This window comes from Ranitomeya variabilis, chromosome 4 (assembly GCF_051348905.1).
Source record: "Ranitomeya variabilis isolate aRanVar5 chromosome 4, aRanVar5.hap1, whole genome shotgun sequence".
NCBI classification, from domain to species: Eukaryota; Metazoa; Chordata; class Amphibia; order Anura; family Dendrobatidae; genus Ranitomeya; species Ranitomeya variabilis.
Window position 1 is genome coordinate 377,347,817 of NC_135235.1, and position 10,262 is coordinate 377,358,078.

The 10,262-nt window shown below is 50.2% G+C and overlaps 2 protein-coding genes across 4 annotated transcripts in view; one reads left to right on the forward strand and one right to left on the reverse strand.

Moving 5' to 3' along the window:
- Positions 1–3,261, reverse strand: part of LOC143764801 (uncharacterized) — a 743,861-nt gene extending 740,600 nt beyond the window's left edge. Inside the window, exon 1 of one of the 2 annotated variants that reach the window (XR_013213271.1) lies at positions 3,096–3,246. The gene's annotated coding sequence lies outside the window, so the exon portion shown is untranslated. Of the gene's footprint in view, positions 1–3,095 lie in introns of both variants that reach the window. The other variant, XM_077250780.1, reaches the window with a different exon arrangement.
- A 2-nt stretch (positions 3,262–3,263) lies between these two features.
- The window catches only part of CHUK (component of inhibitor of nuclear factor kappa B kinase complex), a 192,203-nt gene continuing 185,204 nt past the window's right edge, over positions 3,264–10,262 (forward strand). The window contains exon 1 of one of the 2 annotated variants that reach the window (XM_077250778.1): positions 3,264–3,518. In XM_077250778.1, the coding sequence (XP_077106893.1) occupies positions 3,414–3,518 (105 nt within the window). In that variant the 5' untranslated portion in view covers positions 3,264–3,413. The remainder of the gene's footprint in view (positions 3,519–10,262) is intronic. The other variant, XM_077250779.1, reaches the window with a different exon arrangement.

A 10,262-nucleotide genomic window follows, 5' to 3' on the forward strand; every position in this document is an offset into this window, starting at 1 on the left:
GTGCGCTCCATGTATCCGGGTTCCCTCTGCAGTTTATTCTGTAAGCGCTATAGCTTGCTGATTATGCCCTGACCCAATCAAATTTGCTCATCTGTAGTTTTGAGCACCTTGAGGTGCAGTTTTTACAATGGTGTCACTTTTGGTTATTTTCCAACCCCAACCCCTTTAAACCAATTGGTAAAGAGAAAAAAAACACACTGAATTTTTTCGCCTACCAATAGATGCTACTGCGCCGCCACCATTTTGCTGGAAGCAGATTTTAGAATTTTTTCTAACCTCACAATATAAACGGCAATATTTAAAATAGGGGGCAGGTGTTAGGCCCTGGGATTCACTCGCTGCACAGGGTAGATCCCAAGCCTTGTCTGTATCTGCGGTCTCCCATTCAGTTTCGGCCGCTGCTGAGCATAGACATCAGTCCCACCATCTTGCTCAGGCTCGTGCTGTTCCTCTGGTAACTGCTGGCTCCTCAGCCAAGTCTATGGTAACCAGTGGTAGGCAGCAACGAACAGACGCTCTGGAGACTAAGTCCAGAAATCACCCTACTGAGCATGCTCGTGATGTGGCGGCGTCTTTTTGGTGGTCGGCTGTCAGCTGTTCTGGTGATGTGCAGCCCCGGATTGGTCCACGAGCAAGGTCCTGTCTGTCTGGTCTCAGAGGCACACTAGTATCATTCTCGTTACGTGTGTATGTGACATTGCACCAGAGTGGTCTTTACTAGCATGTGCTCCGGATTGGCTGTAAGCCGTTAGAATTCCGCTTCTCCGGAGAGTGTGTGAATTCAGGGCTGGCGTTTAGCCATTAAAATTCCAGCACCTCCAGAAAGGAGTTGGTTGAGTGCATTTGTGCGAGTGACACAGCTCAGTTGCAGAGCAGCAGTTCCGTTTCTGTGTGCGAGTGACACAGCTCAGTTGCAGAGAAGCAGTTCCGAGTCTGTGTGCGAGTGACGCAGCTCAGTTGCAGAGCAGCAGTTCCGTTTCTGTGTGCGCGACTGACACAGCTCAGTTGCAGAGAAGCAGTTCCGGGTCTGTGTGCGAGTGACACAGCTCAGTTGCAGAGCATCTGCTTAGTTTCTGCATGCGTGTTCCGTCATTGTTCACACTAGCCGCAGTTTAACATCTCCTCATGGTGGACCCCAGGTTGCGATTGCACTTTACTATGAAAGGGAACCTGCCACCCCCAAAATGGAAGTTGAGCTAAGCCCACCGGCATCAGGGGCTTATCTACAGCATTCTGGAATGCTGTAGATAAGCCCCCGATGTAACCTGCTTTGCTCTGCCCCCTCAACAGGGCAGACAAAGTACGCCGGAGCCGCAGCGTGAAGACAAGAAGAGGATGTCATCGTAAGAAGATGGGAAGCCCCGGACCGGATCGGACCGCGAGTATAATCTAACCTCTTTTTCTCATCTTTCAGGATACATCGTGGGCTTATCTACAGCATTCCAGAATGCTGTAGATAAACCCCTGATGCCGGTGGGCTTAGCTCAACTTCCATTTTGGGGGTGACAGGTTCCCTTTAAATTTATTTAGTGCAATCCGCCAACCGTAACAGCAGGTCAGTGACGCGAATGTCGTAATAACAAAAGCTAAGAAAACAATTGTGGATTTCCGATTTTTGGTGCAGTTTCACCGCACTTGGCACTGCACTCTGACACGGTTGCTGCTTCCCAGCGCACTGGCAGACTGGCACCACTCCCCAGCGCACCGACATGGCCACCGCTCCCCTGCGCACCCACACGGCCGCCGCTCCCCTGCGTACCCACACACCGCCGCCGCTCCCCTGCGCACCCACACCGCCGCCGCTCCCCTGCGCACCCACACCGCCGCCGCTCCCCTGCGCACCCACACCGCCGCCGCTCCCCTGCGCACCCACACCGCCGCCGCTCCCCTGCGCACCCACACCGCCGCCGCTCCCCTGTGCACCCACACCGCTGCCGCTCCCCTGCGCACCCACACGGCCGCCGCTCCCCTGCGCACCCACACGGCCGCCGCTCCCCTGCGTACCCACACACCGCCGCCGCTCCCCTGCGCACCCACACCGCCGCCGCTCCCCTGCGCACCCACACCGCCGCCGCTCCCCTGCGCACCGACATGGCCACCGCTCCCCTGCGCACCCACACGGCCGCCGCTCCCCTGCGTACCCACACACCGCCGCTCCCCTGCGTACCCACACACCGCCGCCGCTCCCCTGCGCACCGACATGGCCACCGCTCCCCTGCGCACCCACACGGCCGCCGCTCCCCTGCGTACCCACACACCGCCGCTCCCCTGCGTACCCACACACCGCCGCCGCTCCCCTGCGCACCGACATGGCCACCGCTCCCCTGCGCACCCACACGGCCGCCGCTCCCCTGCGTACCCACACACCGCCGCTCCCCTGCGTACCCACACACCGCCGCCGCTCCCCTGCGCACCGACATGGCCACCGCTCCCCTGCGCACCCACACGGCCGCCGCTCCCCTGCGTACCCACACACCGCCGCTCCCCTGCGTACCCACACACCGCCGCCGCTCCCCTGCGCACCGACATGGCCACCGCTCCCCTGCGCACCCACACGGCCGCCGCTCCCCTGCGCACCCACACGGCCGCCGCTCCCCTGCGTACCCACACACCGCCGCCGCTCCCCTGCGCACCCACACCGCCGCCGCTCCCCTGCGCACCCACACCGCCGCCGCTCCCCTGCGCACCCACACGGCCGCCGCCCCCCTGCGCACCCACACGGCCGCCGCTCCCCTGCGCACCCACACCGCCGCCGCTCCCCAGCGCACCCACACCGCCGCCGCTCCCCTGCGCACCCACACCACCGCCGCTCCCCTGCGCACCCACACCGCCGCCGCTCCCCAGCGCACCCACACCGCCGCCGCTCCCCTGCGCACCCACACCGCCGCCGCTCCCCTGCGCACCCACACCGCCGCCGCTCCCCTGCGCACCCACACCGCCGCCGCTCCCCAGCCCTGCTCTGTGGTGGCCTCTGCTGGCAGGATCTGCTTACATCCAGCATCCACGGAGCAGGACTCTTCCCAGGGTCACATCCTCCACAAATGATAAGAGCAATCCTTCCCCAACACATAGGCGGCCACATAAACAATACTCACTAGTAGCAGAAACCAGCGCCGGCAGCGCACATGACAATACATCCGACATCCTCCGTGAAGCAGCAGAGGCAGTTAAGTTAAGAAAAATAGGATGAAAAAAAAGTGTCATACTGATGACGTCTTGTTTCACGCCCCCAAACAGGCAAGGAGGCGTGCACAGTGGTAGAAACGAGACCAGGACTGCATCTGGGGAACACGTGACTCCCTATGCTGCTCAGGAGACCCTACAGACCGGAAGTGATTGGTGGAAATGGGCTGACAGGTGATCGGAAGTATCTGAAGGAGGCGGAAGTCCTCGTATAGGTGTCTGTACCGATCATGGAGCGTCCTCCCATCCAGCAGGGAACAGTGTGCGGTCCGTGGGACATGAAGGACCGGCTCGGTACCGGGGGGTTCGGGAACGTCTGCTTGTACCAGAACCGGGTAAGTGCGGGGCGGTGCTGTCAGTGAGTGCGGAGACTTGGGGTCTGCGGCGGAGGCACCCTGTGTGTGTCCTGCAGGACGCCATTACCGATGGGCTGCTGTCAGGGGGTGACTGGGAAGCCCAGCAGTTTCCTGCTTATTCTACTGACAGCCTGGGGCCCCTGTGCAAGAAATGTCTGAGGCCCCCTCCTTATATGAAGACAAAGTTACATACACATATATTTATAGAGCCACACATATATACCTAGTCTTAATCATATACATAGTCATAATCTTACATAGTCTTATTATGTATATTGCTTTCCCTTATTACAGTCTCCTTTATTATGTGCAGCACCGTCCCTTACATACCGGATTATATAGAGCCCTGTCTTTATTACATACCGTCATTTCTTGTTAGATATATAATGCAATGATGGCGCATGGGAAAGCCTCTTTTCTAATGGAGGAGCTGATGGACTGGCTGTCTGGCCACCGTCTGCTCCATCAGCAGTCATTTTATATCTAATAAGAGAGAGGACTATATAATAAAGAGAGCTCTGTGAATAACAAATTAATAATACGTTATGTAAGAGACAGTGGTATACATAGCAAGAGATAGTACTATGTAACGATAGGACAGCACTGTACAGAACAGAGGATGCTATATGATAAGGGACGGTGTCATACATAATGAGAAATTATATTATGTAATAAGGGATGGTGCTGTACATAACAAGAGATGATACAATGTAATGATGGGATGGTGCTGTGTATAACATAAATATGTACCCCACCATTAATATATATTAGCGCTGCACCGTTCATATAGTATAAAGTGATACGCATCACTGTGCCCTCCATTAACTATAATTTCCTCTGCCCAATAGATATAAAATTAATCGGTCTCCCTCTCGCCCCTTCCCCCAAATTCATTTCATGGGTTTGTGCACTCATTGCGTTTTTATTCCTTTTTGTGTTCACAAATTTGTTTTATAGTAAAAGGTAAGTGAATGAGATTTCTAAATTCTCATACACACTGCTTATTTTTTTTGGGGGGGGCAGATCAAGGGTATGTGCACACTTTGCGGATTCTGCTGTGGATTTTTCCGCAGCGGATTTGGAAAATCCGCAGTGCAAAACCACTGCGGTTTTCACTGCGGATTTCATCGCGGTTTCTTCTGCGGATTCCTCTGCGGGTTTTCAACTGCACTTTCCTATTGGTGCAGGTTGGAAACCGCTGCGCAATCCGCAGAAAGAATTGACATGCTGCGGAAAATAATCCGCTGCGTTTCCGCACGGATTTTTCCGCAGCATGTGCACAGCGGGGTTTTTTTCCCATAGGTTTACATGGTACTGTAAACTTTGGGAAAACTGCTGCGGATCCGCAGCGTCAAATCCGCAGCGGATCCGCAGCAAAATCCGCAGCGTGTGCACATACCCTAAAAGATTTTAATTTTCGACATGATGTCAATTCTTGCAACATTTTTACAGCATATTTCACGCATTCTGGGGAAAAATGCACAACATAAAAGCATGTGAAAAAACAAGTATTTTGACCAGCGGTTTTCCTGGCAACACATCAGCATTTGCAGCAGAATTTTCTGCTGCAAATCCTGAACGTGTGCACATAGTCTTAGTCCCTGTCCTGTGTACGCCCGCATGCACGTACGTACGTACGTACGTGTTCGCCAGCATGTAATCATGTCCTTCATCTTGGTCCCCTTCCTGGGGTTAATGGGCCCTCTCCGGGTCCCCTTTGTGGTCCCCTTCCCAGGGCTAGGTGGGCCTCATCCCGGTCCCCTTCCCTGCCCTTTTTCTGTGGATAGGAGGTGTAAAGAATGGAAGCGGAGGCACAGGTGGTGAAGTTCACATTCGTTTTTATTATTAAATCTGTGGAACCTCGGGACGATGATCTGGGGGGCTCCGAAGGGGGCGTGACTACGTGAGCCCCAGACACCTGTAGCAAGTCCCCTCGAGTGGGCTCAGAATGGAATGCCTGGAGGACATGGGTGCTACCTCCAGTTAGACCCCGGACACGTGGCAGCTGTCCCACCGGGACAGACAGACAAGCAGGGTTAGCAGATGTCGTGGAGCTGACCGGTGGGTTCGGGGTGTACGGGTAGGAGCAGGCACCGGTGGTACTGGCATTGTCCAGAGGTACGGATGGCTGAATGGCGGGACGTGATGGAAGTGGCGTAGACAGAACAGTCGTCGTCTTGGATAACCGGGTGGCAGGAGGCTGACAGTCTGCGGAGATTTTCTAGCACAAAAAAAAACCCAAAACACATTTGCTTTCCTTCCCCCAGTTCCGAAGCCAAATGTGGTCCTCTTCTATATCTGGCACAGGAGCCAGCAGGTGACTTTGTTCTCTCCATGGCACATGTCACTGCTAAGCACCCCTAGTCACTGGTATGCCAACGTCTGCTGCCAGCTTCTGATTGTCCGGCGGCATTTATTGCAGTGCAGAGAGCCGGCAGGTGCCATGTGCCCCAATACATTTCAGCTGACTGGGCATCCTAGGACAATTTGAAATTCAGAGAGTAGCTGACAGCACAACTGGCAATGGGATGCCCGTCCTAGTCCCACGGACCAAAGTGGAAGTGTACATACCCAAAAAAATGATGGACAGCATCCAATCCAGGTGAAAAAACACTTCTTTTATTGTGCCAAGTGCAACGTTTCAACCATCAAAGGTCTTTTTCAAGCATGCTTGAAAAAGACCTTTGATGGTTGAAACGTTGCACTTGGCACAATAAAAGAAGTGTTTTTTCACCTGGATTGGATGCTGTCCTTCATCATTTTTTTGGGCATCCTAGGACATCCAGCTGAAACAGCACTGGTGTCAGGGGTCTCCCCTCCACCTCCAGGCCCTGTTCCTGCAGTTGCACTGGCTGCATCAGCAAGAAGTCCTCCCCTGGTTTCTGAGACTGAAGACCACTGCTAGACTGCCGGACATGCACAATGCTGATAAGTAGGGATGAGCAAATAGCTTCGGATAAGTCCTTATCTGAGTAGCTATAGCAATTACCAAATAGCTGCATCAGGATCCCGGATACCTGTAGCACTGCTGATAATCATCTGTTCGGCACTGCAGCTGCATGTGCTGTGTGACAGTCACAACATATGCATGGATAGCCTGTTTGTTGTGACTGCCACACAGCCGCGACACATGCAGCTGCAGCGCCGAAGAGCTGATTATCAGGAGCGCTCCAGGTATCTGGGTTCCCAATGCAGCTATTTGGTAAGAGTAAGGCCATGTGCACACGTTCAGTATTTTTCGCGTTTTTTTCGCTATAAAAACGTGATAAAAACGTGAAAAAAACGCTAACATATGCCTCCCATTATTTTCAGGGTATTCCGCACTTTTTGTGCAAATGTTGCATTTTTTTTCCGCGAAAAAATCGCATCGCGGAAAAAAAAGCAACATGTTCATTAAATTTGTGGAATTGCGGGGATTCCGCACACCTAGGAATGCATTGATCTGCTTACTTCCCGCACGGGGCTGTGCACACCATGCGGGAAGTAAGCAGATTATGTGCGGTTGGTACCCAGGGTGGAGGAGAGGAGACTCTCCTCCACAGACTGGGCACCATATAATTGGTAAAAAAAAAGAATTAAAATAAAAAATAGTCATATACTCACCTTCGATGGCCCCCGCAGTCTTCCCGCCTCTCATCGGTGCACGCTGCCGCTTCCGTTCCTATAGATGGTGTGGTGAAGGACCTGCGATGACGTCGCGGTCTTGTGATTGCTCGCATGACCGCTCATGTGACCGCTCACGTGACCGCGATGTCATCGAAGGTCCTGCACACACACACCATCTATAGGAACGGACGCCGCTGAGGAGATCGGCTGTCTGCAGGTGAGTATAACCATTTTTTTAAATTATTTTTAAACATTCTATCTTTTACTATTGATGCTGCATAGGCAGCATCTATAGTAAAATGTTGGTCACACTTGTCAAACACTATGTTTGACAAGTGTGACCAACCTGTCAGTCAGTTTTCCAAGCGATGCTACAGATCGCTTGGAAAACTTTAGCATTCTGCAAGCTAATTTCGCTTGCAAAATGCTAAAAAAAAGGGAAAAAAACGCAAAACAAAAATGTGGATTTCTTGCAGAAAATTTCCGGTTTTCTTCAGGAAATTTCTGCAAGAAATCCTGACGTGTGCACATATCCTAATAGCTGTTCGCATAAGGACTTATCCAAAGCTATTCACTCATCCCTACTGATAAGCTGTCCATATTGAGCCTGAAAACACTGTTTTGAAGCCCACCAAACTTGCTGGAGCGCGCTGCTACCTTTTAAAGCTTCAGAGGTGCTGGCTTTTTTTTTTTTTTACTTCTGGAGTGGTGTCACTGATCTAAGTTCCCTTCTTCTAGTATTATACTTTCTAGCTGCCATCTGACTTCCAGTCAGCCAGTTGATGGTGGAGGACCGGAGTGGCGTCGGGAACAGCTGAAGACAGCAACTGGTAATTTTAATGGGGGCAGGGAACATGCATTAGCAATACCACTTCAGTGCCAAAATAGATAAGTAAAGGAAAAAAAACGCCAGCGTGGTGCTTTAATCCCAGCCAACCTCAGCGTCATGCTTACAAGTTAGACAGCAGCAGAAGTCGGTTACCTGGTCAACAAGCTGTAAAGAAAAGTGTTAGTAACTCAAGAATGTCAGTAAACTGCCAAAGTGATTATTACTAGCAATCTATGAAGATGGAAATAACCATTTAATAGTTGGTTACATACCTATACTGCAAGTGCATACTTGCAATGTAAAATACAATCTAAACAGCCTATATTGAGGACATCACCTTGGGGACCGCAGTGTGTATAAATATACATAAAGCACATTATATGGTTCACCTAGTAAACAGTTGTGTTAGGTTACTTGCATTAATTTTAAGATCCTACCTGTATTATAGTAAGGTGTGCACGTTCACAGTTCTTTTAGTTATTAGAAACAGTCACCAAGCTTTTTTACAGATAAATCCATAATAGCTGGAAAGATTGTCTGCACAGTGAGGCCGTGTGCCCACGATCAAGAATAGTAGCGTTTTTGACGCAGCATATTTTCGCTGCGTCCAAAACGTTGCGTCGTACCGTACAAGCACAGTGTATGGGTTTAATAGAAATCTCATGCCCACTGTGCTTCTTTTATGTGCTGCATAAACTCGCCTGCTGTGTGGGTTTCCAAGCTGCAGCATGTCAATTTCTCTTTCTGGAACGCTCAGTCTTCTGTGCAGACTTTCCTCAGACTTGCATTAGATGCGGTAAATCCACAGTTAAAAAACAGGACATGTGTAGTAAAGTGCATTTTTAAAAAAATGACGTGGGGTCCCCTTATTTTTGATAACCAGCCCTAATAAAGCAGACAGCTGCTGGCTGAAATTTTCAGGCGGGAAAGTTCCTAGGTTCTTCCCTTCCTGGCCTAAAAATACAAGCCATTAGCTGCCCCAGAATTGCCGTACCCATTAGATGCACCATTCTGGGCACTTTGTCCCACTCTTACTGATTAGCTATTGTGGTAATAGTTTATGGGGTTGATGTCAGTTTTGTAGTGTCAGCTGACATCAGAGGTTAGTATTAGAGAGGCTTCTATCACATACCCCCATTACTAATCCAGTAATAGGCTATTTTTTCGTGTGTTTTTTTTTTTTTTTAACCCTCCCCCACACCTCCATTTACCAATTTATTAAATTTATTAAAAAGAAAAAAAAACAAACAAGATCCGACATAGTCCATGAATGGGAGCCTTAAAGTCATAAAGAGAGGTAAAGTAATAAAAACACTCCCTCATTCACCATTTTATGACAGAAAATCCCTGCAGCTCTGAAGTAATCCATCGCAATCCCACAGCGTGCAGCGATTCTGTACAGCAACCTATGGAGCGCCGTTCTGAGAACGATGCTTCATAGGTCACTCCCGGCCATGTCTCACAAGCGATGACGTCAGTAATGTCATTGCTTGTGAGACCTGACTAGGAGTGACCTATGAAGCATCGTTCTCAGAACGGCGCTCCATAGGTTGCTGTACAGAATCGCTGGAAGTCGTGGGATCGCGATGGATTACGTCAAGATGCAGGTGTTTGGTTTTGTTTTGTTTTTCATAATAAATTGGTGAATGAGCGAGTGTTTCTTGTTTTTATTAAATTAACTCTCTTTTTATTCCATTCAGGTTCCCAATTTTGGACTGCTTCAGATTCGTTAGATTACGTCAGATCTTCATGTTTTGATTTGTTTTTTTCTTTTTAATAAATTGGTAAACGAGGTGTGGGGAAGTGTTTCATTTATAAAAATAAAAAAAACACCCAAAACTTTTTTTTTTTTACTGTGTTTTTTTTTATATTATTGGTTTAGTAATGGGGGTGTCTGATAGACACCTCTTAATTACTGCCCCCCTTGGCTTGGTGCCAGCTGACACTACAAAGCTGACATCAACCTCATAAACTATTACCTTGATTGCCACTGCACCAGTGCAATTGAGAAGAGCTGAGCAAAGTGCCCGAATTGGCGCATTTAATGGATGCCCCAATTCTGGGGCAGCTGCAGACTTGTATTTTTAGGCTGTGCAGGGGCCAATATCCATGGACCTTCCCAGTCTGGACTGGTTATCCAAAATAAGGGGGGACCCCACGTCATTTTTTAAAGTTATTTATTAGGTTAATACACGTACTCAAGGCAATTAATGTCATGAAAATCTATCTCATATTTATCTACCTACCTGCCGCTGTGTCCCGTATCTGCCGTTGTGTCCCGTATCTGC